This window comes from Pyrgilauda ruficollis, unplaced genomic scaffold (genome assembly GCF_017590135.1).
Source record: "Pyrgilauda ruficollis isolate IOZ18807 unplaced genomic scaffold, ASM1759013v1 scaffold69, whole genome shotgun sequence".
Classification (NCBI taxonomy): domain Eukaryota; kingdom Metazoa; phylum Chordata; class Aves; order Passeriformes; family Passeridae; genus Pyrgilauda; species Pyrgilauda ruficollis.
In genome coordinates, this window is record NW_024528710.1 from 1,842,272 (window position 1) to 1,866,262 (window position 23,991).

At 45.4% G+C, this 23,991-nt stretch overlaps 1 protein-coding gene across 1 annotated transcript in view; it reads right to left on the reverse strand.

Annotated features, from left to right (window-relative positions):
• The window catches only part of AUTS2 (activator of transcription and developmental regulator AUTS2), a 767,477-nt gene that overhangs the window by 548,378 nt on the left and 195,108 nt on the right, over positions 1–23,991 (reverse strand). Inside the window, exon 2 of the mRNA XM_041484937.1 lies at positions 10,265–10,474. Within this exon, the coding sequence (XP_041340871.1) occupies positions 10,265–10,474 (210 nt within the window). The remainder of the gene's footprint in view (positions 1–10,264; positions 10,475–23,991) is intronic.

Below are 23,991 nucleotides of genomic sequence, written 5' to 3' on the forward strand. Positions count from 1 at the left end.
ACCTGGAATCACAAGGAAAGGTATCATACCTCAGCTTCCAGTTCTATACCCATTCTTAGCTGTATTATTTTTATTGATTTAAGGACTTGAGCCTGGGGACAGGGTTAGCATGTGAGCTGGGCTTAGACTTGACAGCATTTTATGAGCAAACTTGGGGGTTTCTCTCTTGTTTCTCTGTTCATGCAGAAAAGAGTTGCATGAGAAGGAACTCAATTCTTCTTTCTTAAGCCCACAGGTCCATTACAACCATTTGTAACTCCACCACATGAGAAAGGGCACGCAGGACACGCGAACTTTGAGGTCAGTGACTCAGTCTTTGCTGTCAGAGACTGCAATGGCCCATGGCCTTTTATATGACTTAAATCAACTTCTGCCTGCAAACCAATTATGTTCCTGCTTCCTTCTCTGACAGTTTCTTGCAGGATCTCAGCAGGCTTTGGGTTGAATGCTTAACTTCCTGCACTAGTTTACACTTTCAATAGATCTGAGATGTCTCAGGATGTTCACACATGGACAGATCTAGAAAGACTAACACTCTGTTACTGTGTCTTTCTTTTGCTGGACTACAGAGAGCACAGCCTTCTGGTGTCTTCCATGCTAGGAGGAATTGTGATTAAACTGCAATAGCAATTCTTTCATTGGAGAAAGTGGAGATTTGCATTTTGTTCAAGCAGGTGCCTCCAGCTCACCGGCAGACACCAGGGGAGCAGCTATGGCCAGGAACAGGTTCCTGCATCCTCCTGAGTAAGGGGAGACTTTGCTACAAGTTAGTTTTTCTCAAGAAAGTCCACCGACAGAGTGACTCATTTCAGTAGTCTTCAATAGCTGATCCAATACAGATGGATAAATCTGAAAACTGATCTTACACTGACTATTAAAAATGGGACATTAGACACATCAGGAGTAGGTATGTTGCCACAGCCTGTTACAGTGTTGCTGATATTAGAGACAAGCTTCCAACACCACTGGAAACACAAAAGCACAGTATTCTGCATTCAATCTTCTATAAAAATATTTGTGTTCTTGTAGCAAATTTAATAAAAATTCTTAAGGGTAACTCTTTCATTTTTGCTCATAGAACCTCACTGTATTTTAATATTGAGCAGCGAAAATTGTTGCAGGGAAAGGTCAGGAGGAAAGGAGAAGTTTGTTTTGTCTGTTTTAGGAGTCCTGGCCTTACACAGTAATGGCCACATTGTGTTCTTCAACCGGCTCCACCACTGATCCAAATATCCATTGGAATTATCCAAGAGTACAGCAAGCTTAGAGAAAACCATCACCTATGGCACATTTTGCTAGTAACAGAGGCCTTCCTAGTGCACAGAGTTCATATACTGTTAATAAAGCATTGAACATCTGAAATGGGGGGCTTAGATTTAGAAGTGTGCTCATTTTCAGTGGGTTTGGGAACAAATTAAGATGTCTTGATTTTATAAAATTGCAGCACTACAACTTTTGAAACTCCACAAAGCAGAGAACAACTTTCTCCGGGCTAAGGAAGATTATCAAGAATTCTCCTAAGCTGTACACCCAGGTCATTTTTTGCCAAAATGAAATAAATAGCAGAAAGTTTAGAAGTGCACCTTGTTTCTTCCAGCAGTGCCATGCCGCCTCTGGGGACACAGGCAGCCTCTGGGGCTGGCCAGAGCCAGCCAGGCTAAATCCAGGGAAAGCTCAAAAACTCCACAATGGGCCCCAAAGCACTGCAAACCATGAAAACAATTGTGTGAGCTCAGTGCTGGAATTTCACAGGGATTTACTGCACACTGCCACTCCCTGCCCTTGGCTTCCCACTTGCGATAAATCCCAGCCCCAAGGGCAGCTGCTCAGACCCAGGGCAGTCACAGCCTCCCTCCACATCCCAGGGACTGGAATGAGCCGGCTCTAAAAGCAGGAGTGCTGCCTTCAGTCTACCAAGAGACACAAAACCAGCCCACTTAGCCAAGCCAAGGCACTGCTGCTTCCCTTGGGAAGGATAAACAAGGAGCCTTCCACACCCCTTGGGAGGGGAACAGCTCCTCTCAGTGCTGCTCACTGACACTTTGAAACATTTCTCAAAGCCATGGCCCAGATCTGTGCCCCTGAATCCACGGAGTTACAGCACTCAGGAGCTGGACTAAGGGTACAAAAGCCTAAGCAGGAGTTTAAGCATCCATGGGAGGCTGAAATGCTCCCGAGGCTGCTCCCAGCACCCGCAGTGGGGCACCCCGGCCTCCCTGTGCCCCCTGCAGCAGCCCTGCAGCACAGCAACGCTGCAAACCCAGCCTGTGCTGCTGGGGGACACAGCCACAGCCAAATCCACCGCTCCCACACCTCCTGTCCTGCTGAAAACTGAGTCTGCAGAGGAAAAAACAAGAATCCAGTAACATAACTCAAATGTGAGAATGTACTTCTGTGCTTACAATTAATCTGCAGGCAAACCCATAGGTTAGAAGTCTTGGCCTAAATTTATTTCTAGAATACAAAAAAATATTTTAAAAAGTTCTGGATGACTTCCTTTTTAAATTAAAAATGGTCACTTTATTATACTGTCTTACAATACTTAAACTAGCATTTAATTTATCTTCAGGCAGACTCAGTCAAAATTAATTTTTTGTTTAATTCCTTACTGGTAACATGCATGGAAACTTTTAAGACAGCAATTGATTGCACTGAGCATTTAAAATATGGTTCACTTCCTGGCACATTTAACAATCACTTAAGTTTTCAATTAAAGTAGGGTGCCAACATTAAAAGAAAAAAGATAATCCTGAGAGACAATAGCTGCTCTGTGCACAAGAAACTATTTTTTTTACTAAAATTCTCAAGATGTCTAATTGATTAATATAATTAGGTTAGCCAAAAAGTGAGTGTTTCTAATCTCCTTTTTTTCAGTTGGAATTTGCTGGGCGTTTGTGTCACACTGGGTGGGTGGTGCACACAGGGGTGCTTCCTCTGCCACAGCATTACCTGTCAGGTAACAGCATAGTGACATCTCTGCAACTTTATCTCCGAGCAATCTGGAGCCAAAAGATAAAGTGAAATGCAGCAGGGCAGAGCAGAGAGAGTGGCAATATTTGCATTAGAAATAAAAACATGCCAACATTGCTCATTTTCTTGCAAGCCTGATCACACTCAAGTCAACAGCGACGGCAGGCACAAGCACACGAGGCAAAGAAGCCCTTCCTCTGCCACAGCCCAGGGATGATCAGCTCACACCATCAGCCTGAGAGAAATGGGGGAGATCTTAATATCCCACTGCCTATTCCAGATGTGACCTGAGTTCCTCCACGCTCCCCCTTGGCTGCACAAGCTCCACCAGCCAGGAGCATCACAGCAATCACAGTCACCACATCAGGTGCTAATGGCCGTTCTGAGTCCTGGTTAAGGGACAGTCCACACTGCCCAACAGCTGATATTTCTTTCAGAGTGGCCAAACCAGCCTCTGACCAAGTTTTAAGCTTGTGTTGTTCTGGGTCTGCACCTGAGGACTCTGTGCCTGCACTGGTGCTGAAGCTGCTCACACACAGCAGGCTCTGAGCTGGGCAGTGCACACAGCAGCACACAGACAGGATCAAACCATTGTACCAAATACAGTGCTTCTGAGGCTGAGATACAGGCATTTGGTACTTCAGCATCAATAAACAATATCTGGGTAGAGTTCCTCTTACCTTTGGGCACATACACTCATTCACAGCACAGGGGCATGACAAAAACCAGGCTCTTTTCTTCCACCCTCATCAGCCCTGCAAGGGAAGCTCTCCAGGGAGAAGCCATTTTGAGTCCCTGGGACTTCCCAAAATGTATTTTTAAGCCTTCTAGCAGGGATAACATCCTGAGTAATCAATTTGACTCATGATTACTATTTCAAACACAGGCTCATACCCAGACGAAAAAAGCACACTAACATGGCAATATATACAGAACAATAACATTGCCAGATGGTATAATACTGAGCAGAATTAATTTCACACATGATGTTTTCAAGGTGTTAAAATATGTCACAGTTTCAGCTAATAAAACATCTTCCTCTCCACTCCTCCTTTTAAGAAAATGCTTGCTCTCTTCCCACCAGCCTGTATTTTACATTATATGTGTTTCCATCCTGATAAGGGCAGCTGATTGCTTGCAAACCTAATTACAGTCAAATGAAAGTCTTTTAGAACCATCATTAGCAATTAGGACCTGCTGGATTTGCAGTGTATCATTTAGAGAGGTATAATTCAATGGCTTATTGAAAAATTGCAGGTGAAACTGGTGATTATGAGGGTGGGACGCCCGTGACACGTCACTGTGGGTGAGCATTGGGTGGAGTGGCAGCTCCCTGAGCCCTGATCAGTGACTGCAGGGGTTTGTTATGGCTGAGCACAGCCCTGCCTGGCCCAGAGCAGCGTCCTGGGACCAGCTCTGCACTCCCTGAGCCTGGCTTTGTGTGTGCTCTCCTGGAAGCCACCGTGCCCATTCAGCAGCTCAGGGAAGCCAGGGGGGATGTGCAGCATGGAACAACAGGCACACGAAGCCACGCACATCATTTTTCAGTCCTTTCTGCAGAGAACAACAGACTTTTCTGTGCCCATTGAGCTCAATTATATATTATCAGGGCCCAGAAGTTGTTTGGATGCTTTTGAGCAGCTGGGTGCCTTCACAGATGACGCACTGGATACGGTGACTGCGGGTTAAGTGCAGCTGGAGATTTCTGTGGCCTCTGATCAGAGGCAAACAGCAGTTGAGAATCACAAAATGCTTGTAATTCAAGCACTGTTTGTCACCCACGGCACTTTCCAAACGGGAAACGAGAAGGGGACTGAATGGCAGCCCAGCTTTCAGCACATGCTCCCACACAGACAGGAATCCACACACTGTGCATGTGTGAAAATAAAGTGTGGGTCCCTGCCAAGGGTGAAATTACCAACTGGCCAGCATGAAGCACTCAGCATTTCCACAGCACATGGTGGACTGGATAAACTGAGCAGGACATCAGCAGAGACAGAGGATATTGGCTCACAAACCTGCCCCCTCTCTAGGCATTCCCCTCTATTTGCACACCCTGTGTAACATTTACCCCTCAAAAACCCCACACAGCCCAGCCTACACCTCTGCAAAGCCTCATCTCTTCATTCCCTCCCCACAGCTCTCTTTCCCTTTTTCTATCCTACAAAGGGTTCTCAAAGTCCAGATATACCCATCCCCTTTATCACATGAGCATCTTCTCCCACTGTATTACTGCACCCACTCCTGCTGTGATGTAACCTCAAAGCACAGTTACCCAGACATGGCCCTTTCTATTCTTTCAGAGCTGTAATCTGGTTTTTTTTTTTTTCATCAATTCATGGGTTATTTTCCAAAATAAATGTTGTTTGATATGCTAGATTAATGACCAGTGCTTTGAGTGACAAGATACCAACACAATTTTGTTAAACCAGTGGCCCCTGCAGGTCCTGCTGCTGGTGACACTTGTAGGTGCCTTCAGACTTTTGCAACACTGGCACAGATCAAACCACGCCATGTAGGCTGCAGCACAAACAGCAAATCCACTCACTTCAAAGTGGCTGCACTAGCATCTTGAATCTGAAAAAAAACCCTAAGCCAAGCAACTTCTCCCTTTACATACAGAATGGAAACATTATCTCCCTTTCCATCAATGTGTGGCCATATCCCTGCTGACCTGATCCTGGCTGGCCCTACTCCCAAGGCATGTGGCTTTGTCCCACATTCTACCAGTCAGTTCTGATGTTTCCTGTCAGCTCATAAAAAGCCAGACCTCCAGCAGTGCAAAACCAGCCCAAAAATCCCACACATAGCTTCCGATCCCCTGCGCTGCTCTGCACGAGGTAGTTTCACAGCCCGGGTTCCTTCCCGATCTTCAGAAGTGTTATAGTCACTGAAATCCACCGGCTGCCAGTAAAGGCATCCCAAATCCCAGCAGCTATGTTCAAGGAGGTCCAAGCCTTTATCACTCACTCCGGGTGATGCGTGCTGTAGGCAGGATTTCCAAGGTGTCTGACCTCACACTGCACAAATACATCCCCATTTCTTCCCTTGCCCAGAGCTCCAGTACGGAGTCCAAGAAATGAAACATTTCTCCGTGGCTGTGTATCGTCCTTGTAGCTGCTACGGCTCTCCCAGAGCCCACCCACAATTTCATTTTCAATTAGCAGCTCTTCGAAAAGTAGTAATGAAAGCAGTTGCTAAAGAGCACTCAGATGTCATTGAGAGCCTGCAAACCCAAACTGTAAATAGCACATTGTAAATCGCTTGTCAGCACAGTCAGCTCTCGCCGGGATCACAGTGCCGGTGACAATCCAGCCCATCTGCTGCGCTCCCCGCGCGGTGCCACCGCAGCCCGCGGAGCTGCAGCCGCCTCGGCCGCGCCCGGAGCCCTGGGCAGCGGGGCCGGGAGCTGCACCAGCCACCCTGGCTGCAGGGCCGGGAGCTGCACCAGCCACCCTGGCTGCAGGGCTCAGAGCTGCACCAGCCACCCTGGCTGCAGGGCTCAGAGCTGCACCAGCCACCCTGGCTGCAGGGCAGGTTCAGCCACAGCCACACGGGCATTTCACCCTCTGCACCGCTGCTTTGCTGCGCTGAGGCACACGGGCACCTCTGCTCCAGGGGATGAGTGTGCTGGCACTGAATCAACGCAGGGAACCGCGTGGTGATCTCGAGTGACGATGGCAGAGGACAAACGGGAGGGGACAACGATGGCTGTCCACATCAGCCACCCAAAGGCTCAGCAGTCTCAAATTTAGGATGTGTAGATTCACGGTGAGGCTGCCAAGGGGACTGTGGACTTAATTCTGAGACGGAACAGCTTTAGCACTCCCCTCCCTCCCCTTTAATTGATTCATGTAATGGACCACGAGGTGAAAGCCAGTGGTTTATAACACTTGTAGCTGGGGACTGCCAGAGTCAGCAGTGTATCTTCCGCTGCTGTTCTTCCCATTTTTCCTTTATCTCATAATAATTTACCTCCTAATTCATTTCTCCATCATGAGTTTTCTTCCCTCTATTTATCATCCACCTCCTATTTATTACCATTTGTCTCTTTCTCTGCACTCCTGCAGTATCTGGGATTGGGATTTGATATTCTGGAAGCGTCTCTGGAATCAGGTGGTGAAGGCAGAGCCCAGCAGCTGCTGGCTCTCGTGCACATGTGAGCCAGCCAAGGCACCCTTGCCCAACACACACACTGCTGCTTTAGAAGCATATCCAGAGATGATCCTCTTCTGCAAGAACATGCGAGAACCTCCCACCAGATGAAGAAAAACAGCGAAGGAAATGGTGGAGGTAGCACAGGTCAATGTCTTCTGCTCTTTTCAAATCACACACCCACTGAACAAAGAGAAATGGTCCTTCCCCCTCATTATCAAAATACTCTCAACCCTCCTGCCCTGAAAGCTCATTGTTTCCTGGTATGCCCCACTGTGCTCAGACCTCGAGGAATAAAATCTCATTAAAACCCATTTTAAAATGTTTGCCACCCTTTTACTACTTTAGAAATGTTCACTTTAAGATTTCAAAATGATTTTTACAGAAAGCACATAAAAACATGCCATCACCAATTAACGTAAAGGAAATTAAATTTAAAACGCTGGAGAAATATTCTGATGAGTCTTATGTTTGCTTAACGCCAACTAAAATTTCCTTGAAGCATTTAATAAGTACATTTATAAAAGCTCACAAAGCAGAGTTCAAAAGTCTTCTCGCTACTAAAATATGAGCCTTAATTAACCTACAGTTTCACATTTTCTGGATTTCAATAAACCTGTAGGCATTTCAGCAGAGCTGGATAAATACCTGCATGAATACTGAAAGGATTTTCTCTGAAAACTAATTAGCAATGCTTTCAATAGCTGACTTCAACTAAATCTGTTTGACAAGGGAGCTTCATACCCTAAATCCTGCAGTGAGAGTAACTTCCAGCAGATAACAGATTTCACAGGAAAGCATATCCAACAGGACTGTTAACCACTGGAAAAACTATGAGTGCTATCTCCAGGTATAAAACATTTCCCAGCAAGGACAGACAGCAGCCAAGGTCTTATGCAAGCACAGGAATGCAAGTGACAGCTCTGCGATTGCATCCTGCCATCCAGTTACAGTAATCACAGGTGACAATGCAGGATTCCCCAGGGACAGGAGAGGCAGGATAAATTGTTTGTGTATCAAATATAAAGCCCTAATATAGCAAGGACACAGTATACATCCAGAAGCCTTTAGGTGAGGACATTTCTGCTGTGTCACACACAAACCACAGTGGCCCCAGCTCTTGGCTCACTGCTGTCTGAGAAGGTTGAAGAGCAAATCTTGTCTACTTCCCCTTCAGGAGCCCAGGGATTCAGTGGGATGGACCTGGGTGGGGAAAGCAACCCAAGGTGTGCAGCCAAGAGTCACTTCAGGAGAAAAAGTGTAACATGATCTGAAAAAAAACATGCTCAGAACTTATCAACTTCCTCCTTCTTTTGTGCTCTTCACCATTTGTCTTGAAAGAGGTCAGAAAATGCTTACCTAAAACTCTTGTATGTCTTATACATGTCTTTGCAAAGAACTTTGCAGTCCTTTCCGTGGTATCTTTTTTCCATGTTAAGTGCCAAAGCTGTATGTGTTTGTCAGCACCTAGACTGTTCATAAGCCTTAAATGTTACCTGAGAAGCTCTACCACTACCACATGTATTACATTTATATTGAGCAAGATACTTTATTTCCTCTCAGTCTTATGCCTTAGGAATTAGGCAGAGTACTCAGATTTATCAGCTCAAAGGAAGTAATTTTCCATTATATTTGTCAACTCAATACCTTCCAAGCCAATGCATATTCATTCCCAAAAACACAACCTCATAAATAATCTCCATCAGCAGGAAGGGCAAATTCCTTCACAGATGAAATTCTGGGCAGAAAGATTCCACCTGGCATTAGGCCCCACTAGGAGAGTTCTCAGTGCACACAGTCAGTCTGACCAAAACAGAACAGAGACCACGGAGGTGAACATAGGAAACAGTCAAGGAAACACAGCAGCCTTCAATATCTTCTGGTAATGGAATCATTGCATCAACTATCCTGAAGAGTTTTCCCCAACTTCCTTTGAAATACCAAGTAAAATTAAATCAGAAGAAACACCTTTAACAGCTGATAGTGTGGAGCAGGCATTTTACAATTTCTTTGCTCTGCTAAAGAACTATATAATCTCTTACTATATTCCTGTATACAGCTTAACATACAGGCTTCAAAATTATCATGAAAACCTATTTCTTCCCAGCTTCTCTAACTCTGCATATCAAAATTGAATACAACTCAGCATACTTGTCATTCTCAATGTTCCTTCCATCTCCCTGAAGTCACAAAATGAGAAGCAGTGAATTCTCACTATTTGCTACAAGTTTCTCTGCAAAGTAAGGTTTGGTCTGCACTAAACAAGGATGAAAACTGATTCCATGAATATCAACCATCCCATTAAATGTTTAAATTGTGGTCGAAGAGTCATTAATATCACTCAAATACAGGCAAAGCTGACCTAGTCACTACTACTATGTACTATTATCAGCATCATAGAAATCACACTTGTCACGCTTTCTTCCTTAAAACTCAGATACAGGCAAAGCTGACCTACTGACCTACATACTACTTCTATGTACTATTATCAGCATCATAGAAATCACACTGTCACGCTTTCTTCCTTAAAAAGCACAACAAACACAACACTGCACAGTCATGAAGACAAATCCAGTGTTTTCAGTCTCCAGCTTTGCAATCCTGGCTGTTACCTGCTCACTCCCACCACTGTTGGAAGGCAGACATTCTTGCTCAGGGTGGGTGATCAGTAACCCAGGGGAGCAGACACCAGCACCACTGACAGCTCACAAATGAGCTCCTCACACTCTAATCAGCTTTGCCTTGATTAACAGCTGCCCTTCTTGCAATTGCCTCACCTCACCCTGGATGTTCAGAGGGCTCTTCTGCTTCTGTGTACAAAGCCTGAGGACAAGAAGGTCTTTATAGGACAAAGTTGGCCTCGCAACCACAGAAAGACCTCATTTGTTTGCCCTGACAGGCTCACAGCCAGCCTGTGGAAAGCTCTTCTCACTTTTACACATTTTTTTATCAGATCAACATCAATGCACCACTTGCTCTCCCTCTCAGTGGTAGGACACTGCACCACATCACACCCAAGAACAAAACAACTACAAAAGCATTAAAATAAGCAATCCCACAAAATGAGAAATTGACTTCTACATACCATGAACCAACGGGCAGAGCCCTCCCTCCCCGCAGCAGGAAACTTGTCTCCCACCTGTCTGAGGCCCTTGGGTAACTTCTTCCTTTTCCCAAGGTGCTGGCACAGGTTTCGGTCATTTTCCCGGTCGGAGCTGTACTGGTGGTGGTGGAGCCTGTTCTTTTTTGGAAGGTATGACAGCCCATTGGTAAGTGCTTCCCTTTTCTTCTTGGCTAGAGGATTCTGTCGCTTCTCCACACGTTCCTGAGGTTTCAGAGCTATGTCCTTCTGCAGAGGGAGAAGACAAACACCGTGGTCAAACTACAGCTCTGGTTTGGTTCCAGGTGACCTGCAAAGCACTCTCAGGGCAAAGGAACAAACCCACCCTTCACTGATATCCTCTTAATCAAAAGATAGGCAAATGCTAAATAAAATTGGCAGGACGAAGTGAGTGCATGGAAGGAGACACATCCCTCTTGAGACTCCATATAGTCAACCTCAATTCTCATAAGCATCTCATGGATCAAGAGAGCACACATTTTAGAAGACAGCATTTGTTTATCATGCTTAAATTAACAATCTGCTTTGATTTAAACAATGCTTGACATTTCAATATTTATTCTTATTATTTCTTGTATTTGAGAAGCCAAGGCATGAGCTGACCTAAATCCAATTAGGGCAAATGAATCTCCATTGACTGCAGGGCATGCTTCCCTCAAGCCTGACTTAAGCAGTAGATTTCCAACTCTCAGGGAGAGGGGTGAAAAGTGCACAAAAAAAACATCTTGTATTTGAAAAGTTTGTCACTGACCCTTTAACCCCCAGAATCAATGTCTGTCTATAAAAAATACTCCACTCTTGTAACACAAATGTGAGTTGTGCCACTTAGCCCACAGCTGTTTTCTTACAAATAACCTGCAACACACAGAATCCCTATTTTCATTTCAGATAAATGCTACTTGAAACTAATCTTTTTCAACAGCACAGAATTACAGGCAGAGGAAGAGGAGGCTGGAGAATTCATTAGGAGAGAAGAATGAGAAGCTATTGAGAAGATGTTAATTACAGTGCAGATTCTGCATCCAATAAATGCAATGTGCTGAGTCACATCTGCTCTAGAGCTGCCCTCGGTGGGGTCTGGTGCTGCCCTGGCAGGGGAGGGCACTGAAGCAGGGCTGTGCTTTCAGCACTCTCTGCTAACGTGCCCGCCCTGGCCAGAAGCTGCCATGCCCACCATAAGGTGCTGGGTAATCTTGTGAGCCTTTCAGCTGTTGCTTACAGTCACTTAATATCATAACTGACAGCAGGAAGGGCTACTGGCCCCTGTGTCACATAAAGACTGAGCCTCAGGAGAATATAATTCAAATGATGGCACCTTTTTATGCAAAAAAACATGCCTAAAGGCAAAAAGCAGTTTGGCTTTAATTAAAGACTGCTCCCTAAATGACTCTCTAAAACACAAGAGCGTCACAAAATTCATAACTGAAACCAATGAGATGATTAATTAAACTGAAGACAGTCATTGTTCAAATTTGATATTTAGCAAAGAGAATGATTTTACAGGCATTAAAGATGGGAGTACTGAACAGAAGCTATAAGATATTTTTTTCTACCTTTTCATCACCTAAGACACCACAGGACTTTTCCCAGGGTTTTTCTCCTCAGTGTTATTCCTATCCAAGAAGTTAGGAGCCTTATTGAACCTCATGAAAGAGAATTGGAGCATCCTTAGCTACAACACAGGATTAGTAATTTAAGAAACCTCCTGTGTCTGCTCACTGGTCCCTCCCTGCCCCTACTGAAAAAGAGCTCAGGATCAGCACTGATCTTCCTAAAATGCTTTGGGATCTCCTTGTGCACAAGCACAGGGATCCTGTGAAGCTGCCCAAGGAAATTAAAAGCAGGAACAACCCCCTTTTTTTTCTCAGCACACCTTCTGCCTCCCTTCCCAGGAAGGTTTTAGGTTTAGCTGCACACCATAAATGCAAGAAGGCAAATTCTCAGGTGCAGTAACCATTTCACCAGTGCTCCCCATCAACAGCTTCGTAAAACTACAGCATCCACAAACACATCTGGACCTCCTGGACAGCAAGGGCATGTTATAAAACAGCAGATATTTTATGTTAGAACTGGTTTGTAACTTAGGATAGCTATCATGCTGCTAACAATTCTTTTTTCAGGTCAGCATAAAAAAATCCAGTGTTTTATGAGTAGAATATTATAACAGCAAAGACCTCTGTTAAAACACAGAGCTCATGTTTGTAGATACAAATGCTATTCAAGAGGATTCACTGTAAATGAGAAAGGAGTGAACAAAGGGGAAATTTTCTGGGAAAAAAAAAAATTTCTTCTAATGACTAAGTAGCCTTTGTGGGATTTTTTTCCTCCCAGCTGTGAGTGATCTAAATGAAACAGTGGCAGGCTTCCAAAAGCTTATAAAATGTCTGAAGGGGCCAGGCACTTCCATCAAGAAATAACTGGTTCCTATTAGCTTTAAGGGGGGTGGGAGATGGGTCAGACTCAGCAGATCACTGGAGGTACCTGGGATGACCCTTCCTCAGAGCCCATATTCCAGACAACTGCACAAGGCTTCACAAATTGTCAGATGCACCTAAAGAACCTGGAGCCAAGGAGAACTGGGAGGAAGGAATCTGCTCACACACCTGTGGCAAGATGAGTGACACCAAATCCACAAAGCCTTCCCCAGCCTGGATGGAAAGGCACCTTCCAAGGCAGCAGGAAGGATTGGCAGGAGGGTTCAAAATTAAGGAATATTCCTCTTCTGCTCAAAGCAAAAAGACACCAAGGAGCTCCAGACGTGCCTAACTTGTGAAAGGGACCTTAAATCCTGTTTGGTGGGTGGGCTTACTGTGAAATTTAGCCATAAGGATTGGTGTTTAGACAAGCCTGTTCCTCCAGAAGAGCTGTCTGCTCTTCAGCAGCTGAAACCACTGTGGGGAAATTACAGAACACTGGGGATCAAACCCTTTGTGAGGGACCTGTGGGGTAGAGCTCTCATGGATTTCAAGAGAGACATGACATGGCCTGAAAATAAACGTGTGCATAGAAATGTGTGCTGAATTCTTCATCCGCAGACTAGATGAGGACATGATAAAAGAATAAAACTTAGACACAGGTGGACAAGATGCATTAAAAGTAGCTTGAACAGAGCTCTCCCAGTGTTCTCCTGGTGTTTGAGGTGCAAGCTGCCTGGGATTGTCTCAGGCTGTGCCCTGTGGAGCCCCCAGGCTCTGTGGAGGCAGCAGTGCTTGGCTGGGAACCACGGCCCTGCATAAATCACTTCCCCACTTCTGCCCTTTCTCCCTCATCCCATTTTTATCTTTGCCTTGTTTAGATAGGACAATAGCTGTACCATGCCGTGTGCTAGTACATTAGCCAGCACAATCTTAATTACAGTCTTCAGGCATCATCATGATTAGAGTAATAAGCTGTAATTACTCTAAGGTGACAGGACTGCACAGACCTTATCTACATAGATAAGAAGATGTAGCAATATTTCATGTCGAGACAGATTTTTCAGCAGCTACCCATGGAGTGGATTCAGCCTGAGCAGCAGACCCCATGAACACTTTCGGTCTCTAATGGAGGTTTTTCTCCTCTCCTGCCAGCATACAAGCCCACACATTATTCAGTAAATCCTACAAACATATTAGGCACAGTTTAAAACCTTCTCTTTCAGAGATATCTTTCATCAGTAAAGTGCCTTAAGTGTATCAGGAAGGTGACTTAAATGTATAAATATGTAATTACATGCAATTCAATACAAAAGTGTATTAATATTTATGAGTGTACTGTATAATCTAAAAAAATTTCCATTTGTTTTCTTTCTGTTGGGCACATTAATCAGGCTGTAGGTGCCCTGGCAGGGAAGGGCTGTGGTGCTGAGCAGGCTCCTGGCTGGCAGGGCATGCATTCACCTGGCTCCAGGCAGCACCCGCAGCCTCAGCCCAGCCTCGCCCGGCGCAGGGGAGGAGAAGCAGCCCCCAGACCATCAATGATCTGGCTCCATCAGACCATTTCTCATGGTAGGAGGCTTGAAGGACACACTGCATTCTCATCAGGTCTTTCAGGGAGCTATGCCTGGTTTATGTCAGCAAAGTCCATCTTCTTGCTACATAAATGACAACTCCCTGATTACACACAAACCCTCAGTGGCAGCAGAGCAGGGCTTTGTGGGGTACACACATCAGCCCCCTGAACCCCACCCCAGAGCCAGCCCATCACTGCCCACCCCTGCCCTCTGACAACACCTTAAAAACTACATGTGAATAACTCTGTCCCCCTCCTTATTACAGGATTTTTCTGTGGGAATGCTGCATGAAAAACAACACTCTAAGCACAGTGTACAGCAAATACACTGCAGAAATTTCCCTGGATGAATATTTCAGGTGCTGCTCAGGGATTTAAAGCCTTGACCTTTCCAAACCATCCTTGTGGATTATCACTACAATTCCAATGTTGTAAAAACTTATTTGCTGAATTTGCACTGAATGTGACCTCAGTAAAATACAACTTTTAAAAACTGATTATTAAAAACAGGAGTAGTTTACACTGTAATGCTAGTTAAGCCAAATTACAATTGTAACAGTCTACAACTATATTCCAATTATTTGCTCCTCAGGTTCTTGCTAAAGTCTTTTACAGCTTTATATCACAGCCCAGCAATTTATCCTTCACTCCAAGAATAAAGAAATTAGACATTTTTTAAAACATCAAACAGTTATGAAATATCAGTGTAATACTCCACTTTAAACACAAGTATTTAGAAAATCAAGCTTGAAGCTGCCAGTCTGCCCTGTTCATTTTTCAGACATCCAAAGGTCTGTGTCAAACAGAACTGTAAGAAAGGCACTTCTGGAGCCTTTCAAGGTACAAACAATTCACATTTGATTGGGAACACCGGTGCAGAAGGAAGAAGCTAATTAAAGGAAAAGAAAATACATTTTCAGTAGCTACGAAAGTCGATTTGAAATTCTTTCCTAGTTCCAGCCCGAGCCTGCTGTCAGCTGCAGCAGCTCCAAGGGATGGGATGGGACATGGGGGAGGCAAGAAACAGCCAAAGGGAACAGCACAGAACCAGAAACCATGGCACAACCACCACCCCACATTCACCCACTGCAGAGGGCACAGAGGTTCAGCTTCCAGGAAATGAGGATGCCTGCAGGGTACAGCTGAGAGAAATCCTACAGCTTGGCCTGCGCAGGATCCCAGAAGGGTTTAGGTTGGAAGGGACCTTAAAAGCCCATCCAGTGCCACCCCTGCCATGGGCAGAGACACCTTCCACTGTCCCAGGCTGCTCCAAGCCCCAGTGTCCAACCTGGCCTTGGGCACTGCCAGGGATCCAGGGGCAGCCACAACTGCTCTGGGCACCCTGTGCCAGGGCCTGCCCACCCTCACAGGGAAGCATCACACAGGGGGAATCATCACCTGGGAATCCAGGACAGCAACACACAGAAACTGAACCCAAACTGAACCCAAACCTGCACAAACCGAACCCAAACCTGCACAAACCGAACCCAAACCTGAACAAACTGAACCCAAACTGAACCCAAACCTGAACAAACTGAACACAAACTGAACCCAAACCTGCACAAACTAAACCCAAACTGAACACAAACCTGCACAAACTGAACCCAAACCTGCACACACCAAACCCAAACCTCTCAGAAACACTGCTAGTCTGGGTACCCAATTTGCTATCACATCCTGACAGTCTCCATCAACTCCTATTGTGTTCCTGTTACATTGGAGAATTTTTACAGCTGATGGATAAAAATGCCCCACATCTTCAGTACCTCTCTCATGTTTCATAATTTGCTGTTTTAATTCCAGCAGAAACAACAAGACATAAAAGTCTGAAAATAATGCACTGACCAGTCCTTCTAATCAAAACCAGAAATTGAAATGTGATGCTTATAATAAACCATTAATTTACCTCCAAATAAAGTAGCTAAATGTACTGTGTATTCTTCTGATGAATGACCAGTTTCTTAAAAGCATTTATCAAGGGGGAAAAAATGGCAAACGCTCTTAAAATAACACCATGGAAAAAGGATGGCAGAATGCAGAAGAGAAAAGGATTCTCAGTGTCACTGTTAAGGTATTTTAAAACACAAGGAACCCACGAAGCGAGGTGTGCTGTCAACTATATTGGGTGCAGTAGCCCATCCATTAATCCCAGCAATTCCTTCAAGCCACAAGACCTCCACAGAAAGGTTTAATCTTGTTTTGTTTGCTTTGATTGCATAAAGTTGAAATCCATTGCCTCCTCCATCTCTCTGGAATCCGAAAACAAAGTGGTTCAGTGTTGTGCAGAAGGGGTTGTGCAACATAGGGGGGATGAAAGGCAGTGCCAGGCTGGGGGATGCTGGGATGGTGCAGAGGAAGGAAAACAATAGCAGAGCAAGTTGCTGTCTGCTCCAGATATGTTGTGTGAAAGCGCTTCTGTGGCAAAGAGATTGCTTTGATTTTTCATCCCAAAACCATTTGTTAACAATAGCATTGATAAACAGAAGGTGCCTTTTCAGGTCCTGATTTAAACTGCACACAGAAATACATTAAGGCAACATTATTGAGGTTACAAAGTCAAGGGCTTGGAAGTTATGAAAGGCCAGGATTAAGGCTGCAGCCACCACCTTAATTCAGGCCTCTTGTGCATGCACGCCAAGATACAATCTTTAATTACATGATCCCATGCTCCCATTTCCCTACACAGAATGGAAGGTGTTCAGCTAATGAGCAACCACTCAGGATTTTGTTTGCTCCTCTTTGTCCATAGTGTGGACCTAGGCCTTGTTTACTGACACTCCATTCACAGCCTCCTCTGAGTGCACAATGATTAATTTCCTCAAGGGCTTTTCTGTACAGCTCCTCCCGATAGCATCAGATAGATGCTCAACAAATACCAATGGCCCATTTTACAGTTGTTTTGCCAAAGGTATTTCACTATTCCCATTTTATAGGTAGCAATAACAGTCCTGACATGTTCAGGTCAGAAACATCTGCTAGTTTTAAGCATTCATTGGGAAACACCTGAGATTTGATTTTTCAGAGAACTTGGCTTCACTGAGCACTTTCTCTAATGAAGCACAGCCTTCATTGATTTCAGCAGCTGAGCACTCCTGAAAATTGGGCTTTAGTGAGCACCGCGTGTTATAAGGATACAGGGAAGAGCTGTTTATAAAATAATGTGGTGCCATGGCCTCCCTCAATGCCACACAGCAAATACAAGCTGGAGGTAGAGGAAATCTAAGACTGGTGCCAGCTGTTGAGCTGGTAAAAGCTGGTGTCATACATGAAGGTGAGCATCAGAGCAATTGATTGCAATTCATTTATTCCATGTTTTTCAAACATGACATGGTATTCTCAGCCTTGTCATGCTCGCTTCCTGCTCCGTTTTGTCACTCCAATACTGTGCCAGAACATGTTACAGTTGTGCAGAACAGTCAGGAAATGGCTGGAGCCTGTGCAACCTGAGTTAGCAAAAACTTCATCTTGGAGTGGTTGCTGAGGAAGTGCTGAGCAATGCCAGCCTCTACTGCAGAGCCATGGAAGTGTTTTTCTTGAAGCTGCCTGGCTTTGTGGAAGGCAAAGCACACACAGTGGATTCTGCTCTGACTGGTTCAGCCAGAAGCCTGTGAGCTCCTGCCAAGAGATCCTGAAGCTCTGGCTCCAGCCAGCTTCTGCCAGCCTGGAAGTCCCATTGCGTTTTCTCTAGGGATTTTTCTAGGTCTAACACAAGTTGCCAGCAAAGTCCAGGGTTATTTATGTCTTTGCTGCAGATTTGACTCAGTGACCTCCAGCACACCTGGGGCTGCCTTTTGAAGCTGAAACAGCAGCGAGGCCTGGCCTGTCCCTGTCCGTGTCCTATGCTGACACCATCTCAGCCAAGCTCTCTCAACTCCTCCTGCAAACTCTCCAGTCCCCTTTGGTGAGTCCCTGCTGTCCCTGCACCTCCAGATTTGATCTGGCAGAGCAGCCAGGGCTGTGCTGCCCCTGCAGCCCATCCCTGCTCCCTGGGCATGGCTGAGCAGAAGCAGCCCCAGCTCTGAATCCAACACCACAGGTCCAAACCCCTCCCTGCCCCTGTGCTCCACCCAGCTGAGAGCCCCGAGGTGCTCACAGCCCTTGCAGCCAGGGGAGATGGATTCCCACTGCCCTGGGCTTATCTCACACTGCTGTGCCTGAAATAAATGTGTGTGACTTACCCTGTGAGCAGCAGGGCCACGTGCTCATATTTATTTTCTTTGTTGGAAGAATGAAAAGGAATAGAAAAGAGATGTAGAGAGGATCCCTAGGGATGCTCCCTTAAATCTCCATGCCAGGGAAGAGGGCTCCAGTGCTCCTGCCCTGCTCAGTTAGGATCACAGATAAGGCAGAGACAGGAGCACTGAAGCAGTGCTCAGTTTGTTTGTCCCCTGTGCTGAGACACAGCAGTGGCACAGTTGTGCTGTCACAGACCCTGAGGAGCCAGCAGTGTCCCAGGCAGCCAGGCCTTGCACAGCACTGCCCTGACCTGTGGGCAAGGGCTGGGGCTGGCATCTCCCACTGCTGTCCTTGCCTCAGGGTACAACTGGGCCTGGAATATTTATCCTTGGAAAAGGGGCTGGTCATGGTGGAGAGAACCCAGCTGAACAGTTATCAAGAACCACATAAAATAATATGAAACACAAATATTTCAGCAGGTCTAAATAATTGAGCAACTCCTCAGTTCTACATCAAAACTTCCAGATTTTTTTTTTCTTCACATAGTTTTCTTAATTTTCACCTTTTTTTTTTCCTCATTTAGAATGGAAAAAAATATTTTAAAATTTTAAACTTTCTCCCGAAAATAATTTTTTTGTACAATTGTATCTGTAGTTATACAGTATTTGCATGTACTGATCAAAACACACATCCCAGGAGATTTCACTGGAGGGAAATACAATTCCACTGCAGGAGCAGCTGGCACAAAGCTGGCTGTGGGCTCCTCCACCCTCCACACACATTGTGTTCTCTGAATAATTCAAACAGCACTTTGGTTGGCAGGCCACAGGCCCAGGCAAGGAGTTAGTGGGCCAATAAATTTTGCATTTAAAGGGTATCCCCCTTATCCTAGGGTTACAATAAATGCATGTGGGCTTAGACAGCACTCATCCCTGCTACCCCTGCACTGGGAAACAGATGACTTCAGCCTCACACTGGCACCATTCATTAGCACAGCACTCAGCAGTCATAAAAAATGTATTATGGTTTGTAAATGGAACAGAAGCACCTCTGCACTCCTTGTCTTGTGGGAAGATGGTGCAGCGCCAGGGAAGTGCAGTGCATTCCAAAGGTCTCAGGATGCTCCCTAGAATCTCCTGGCCACACTGAGCTGGCCACACTTGGCTTTGCTGCCCTGCCAGCCTCGAGGCTGGATGAGAACACCTGGAGTGGGGACAGAGACACCCTGAGCCAGCCCAGGTAAAAACAAGGAGCAAACTGCTGTAGGGAGAGATGGAATCATCCCTGCCATGGATGGAAACATCCCTGCCTTACACTTTGCACCACACAGGCAGCCTTACAGCCACACAGGGAAACCAGAGCATCCCTCTGCACAGCCAGGCCAGCAGGACAGAGAATGCAGGAATGAGCAAAGGAAAGGACAGGGGATTAGCAGAACCAGGCATGGATTATGCCAGGTAGTGTGATCCATGAGTAATCCAACCTGCAGATTTTTTCACCCAACCAAAAAATCTCCACATAATAATGGGTTGTAATTATTGAGCCTTAAGAAAAAGTTAATCTATTTTAAAACTCTTTTCATCTGATATGTCAAGAATTTGAACTACTCAGCACATGAGCTTTTCTAAACTCTTACTGTCTTGTATTCCTCTGGATTTCCTTTTTTTTTCTTCTCTAGGAACTCCCTGACTCTACCACTGTTTTGACATGTGGCATACAGCCAAAAAAGACTGATGAGGAAAGATTTTAAAGAGAAAGAACAGCAATTAGAAAATAGGGAGAGAGAAAGAGAGCTCATCTAGGACCTGAGGATGCAACACTTAAGGTGAGCTTGGCAATATTCCTCATTAGGAAAAGGATCAGAACCTTTTTACAATTAGAGGGAAAAAAGAAACAATGGTTCAACTTCCCATCTGCAAATGAAACCACCTTCTAGCATTCAGGCTGAAAAAAATAGTAAAGAATAAAAGTTTAAGAAATAGAGCAATATGTAACCTTTCCATTTGCTGGCTTATTCTTCCCCAAGGAAACAGATACAGTGAAGATAAATTTGATGATCAAAAAACCAGAGGGATTACATTCTTGTACGGTGCTGATCACTGCAAATCCCCCTCTCTGCAGTTCAGAAGCACAGCTTAGCATAACAGACAAGATTTATCATTGCCTTTCCTTCACACCACTTCCAAAGAGACCTAACCTGCTCTTGTCTCAAGAGTCCTCACTCATGTACAGGAGGAAATAAGTAGAGAACTGTTCTGCTGTTCCTGTACAAAGGGACAAACCCTGTGCCCAACACAGAGCCCAGGCTCCTGGGAAATGCCACCTTTTCACCTCTATTTCTGCACTGCTGTGAAGGCATCACATCTTGGCTTCAGCTCTGGGCTCAGTGGATGCTCCACAGTCTCTGTGGGATCACCCAAAAACCCACCAGGTAGGTGGGTACACACCTACAGTTGCTAGGAGGTAAAACAGATCCCTCCTTCTAGCTGTATGTAGAATACAGAGTCTCCAGTTAAATGGGCACAGAACACAGCATGAATAAATAAATAAACAGGGAAAACCAGAGCTGGCTGCTTCCTCCAGTTGTGTCTCAGGGCACAGACCCTGCAAAGCCACCTCATATACCAGAGAAAAAGAGAATTTCCTTCACTGTGGCTGAAAACATAATGTCTTCTGCAAATATTCAAGATATTTTGTAGACAGATCTTTTAAAACTGAAGTGTCATCTAATATTCAGGGCTATTTAGTGGCTGGAAAAGCAATCACTGTAATATTTCTTGTTTATAGCCACCTAGAAGCTACAAATGTAACTTGGTAGGGATGCACAGTCAGGGGATCTGGTTCCAAAGCAGAACATCTCAAGTCAAGAGCTTTGCTAATGCCTGCAGCAAACTTGCAAGGAGTTACAAAAGCTGTGAATCACATCACTTCAGCAGCACTTCGAGTCAAACCCCACTTCATGGCACGGCTGCCTGCACTGAACTCTTCCTGCTGTAGAAATATCCCAACTCCTGTCTCTCTGTAAAACTTGCCTCGAGCAGGAACAGATAAAGCTCTGCAATGCATCTCTCCAGAGCCACGGAATATGTTGAAGGGAATAAGAACCATAAGCAGGAAATCAGTCTGCACTGGGAAGGAAACCTTTCCTAGGAAAGATTTGTTTTCTAAGCTGCTTGTAGGGGCTGGTATCCAAATCTCTCCTGTGTGACCTTATCACCACTTGTGCCCTGCCAGGCACAGGATTAGAGCTGGCTGGACTGGGAAGGTAAATTATTAATGTGGGGGCCTGGAGGTGGCTGTGGGAATTCCTGATCTCCCCCAATGCTCCCTGTGACCTGCAGCACTCAGCTAAGCCCCAGACCACAAAGAAGGTATTCAGGGGCCTAAAACTATTTAATTCCCATTGACTGGCTTTCCAAAGGAAATAAATGGCTCTATGAATTTGGGCCTTCAGCCCTCCCATGCAGCAGAGCTCATCTGTGAAATGGAAGTAAAACCACATCCTATTCCATCTGTGCTTTGCAGTGCTAAATCCTGGGAGAGGTGAATGGAGCAGCCCCCACAGAACAGCAGGGCTGCTCACCAGGTCATGGAGAGCACACAGCCCTGCAGGTGAGGGGGCTCCTGGCACAGCTCCCTCCTCCCAGAGCCAGGCCAAGGCAGCCCCTTTGGACAGGAACCAGGGGAGATCAACTGCTGCACCCCACAAGGCATATGAGGGCTGGCACTGCCCGTTTACTTTGGGAACAGCAGCAAAGCCAGTCTCTCCTCTTCCAAGCCCCTGCAGCCCTTCAGCTTCATCAGGCCAGGCCACCAGAGCCAGGTGCTCCTGTGGGACCCTTCCCTGCCTCCTGCCAAGCAGGTACTTCTTGCACCTCCCTGATTCTCCCCCAGCTGACCTGCAGGGTGGGAAATGCCTTCTGTATCCTCTCCCCCATCCTTAAGGGAAGAGATGAGCATCTGCAGCCTCGCTGCTGTCACTCAGCCATGGCTGGGTACGTGGTTCTGGCTTTCTCCTGCTCCTCCCTCCCACAGTGGCAGGCTCCCTGCATGCCCCAACACGGAGCACAGCACTTCCCTCTCCACTTCTTCACCCCAACGCTGTACCTCATGTAACGTGGACATTCCTTAGAAAAGGAGTTCAGGACAGAAAATCCAAACCAACACTTCAAAAGGACACCCAAGTCTGCAGCTTTATTATGAGGTGAAAATGACCTCAAACTCCTGGACTAAACAAATGCCTGGGGTGAAAAAGATGGAATAAATTAAAGGATATCGTTATGGCTGGGAAACGAGAGAAGGAGGCTGCTCAATAGGATGAAAGAGGGATTTGAGGAATAAGAAATGAAAGGAGGTGTCAGCTTGAATCAGCCAGGTTGAAAACTGCTGCTAATTTTGACTGACATACTGAGACTTTCCAATTGCAAACTCTTTCTCTAATAAGCTGCAAATTCACCTCTACACATTTACTTTGATCTTAATGCAAATATTTTATAATGGACACATTTAATGATTTTCAGGTGCTTATTGGTTCTATCAGACTTGATACTAGAATCAATCTCCTCTTTTAGAAAGCTTGGGTTAATGGCAAAGTTTATTAAACTGCATGCAGTCATTCAGAGAAGATCAATAGAGACATGATTACAGAGCAACCAGAGGATTAAACATGAGATTTATCACAAAATTAAACTGAATTAAATGTTCTCTGATAGCACTTGAAATGCTGTCGATACTCTTAACTGATAATCTATGCTTTCTGTGTTTACTTACCAGGCAGCAGGGAAGTCTGACTCGAGGAAATGACTGTAATGTAAAATCTGCAAAGATTTGCTGAGAGCATTAAACCTCACCTAGAAAACCATTATTTCTTCCTGTTAGAAGAGCAAAAGCATTTTGCTTCTTTGCCCATTTCCTCTTTAAAGGAGAGGAGGATGCAGCCCTCTCCCATATCACACTTTGCAATCTCCTTCCCAGGGCCATTATAGGATGCACAGGACACTAAAGGATCCTACACAGGGTTACAATGAAATGTTTTATGGTTTCCTGCTGTGGCAGTTTTTACCTCATTCAGAATTAATTTTGAGTTCTCAATGGCCTTATTAAAACTTAGTCCACACACTGAGAAATTTGCAGCCTTCCTGCTTCTCCTTTCCCTCTGCTTAGCCCAGCCATGCCCAGGTCATTACACTCACACCTCTCCTTGCACAGCACTGTGCAATCTTCTCTGATGTTCTCTGCCAAAAGAATTCGACTCCAAAACATTAAAAAAAACCCCAAAACAAAAAACAAACCCAAACAAACCCCACAACTCCCCCCCCCCCAACAACGACCAAAAAACCCCATAAAAAACCCCCAGGTGCACCAGCAACACACTGTCCTAGGAAACAGAAAAGGAAGTCCAGGTGATAAAAATCAGGCCAGTTTTACAGAGAGGATCTAAATTCAGACACTATTATTTGAGATGAGATGTGGCTCTGCAAGAGAAGAGGAATTTCCCAGCCCCTGCTGTGCCCTGAGCTCTGTTACCAGGATCACAGAGATCATTTCCATCTGCTCTGGGGTAGCATGGCTGGCCGACC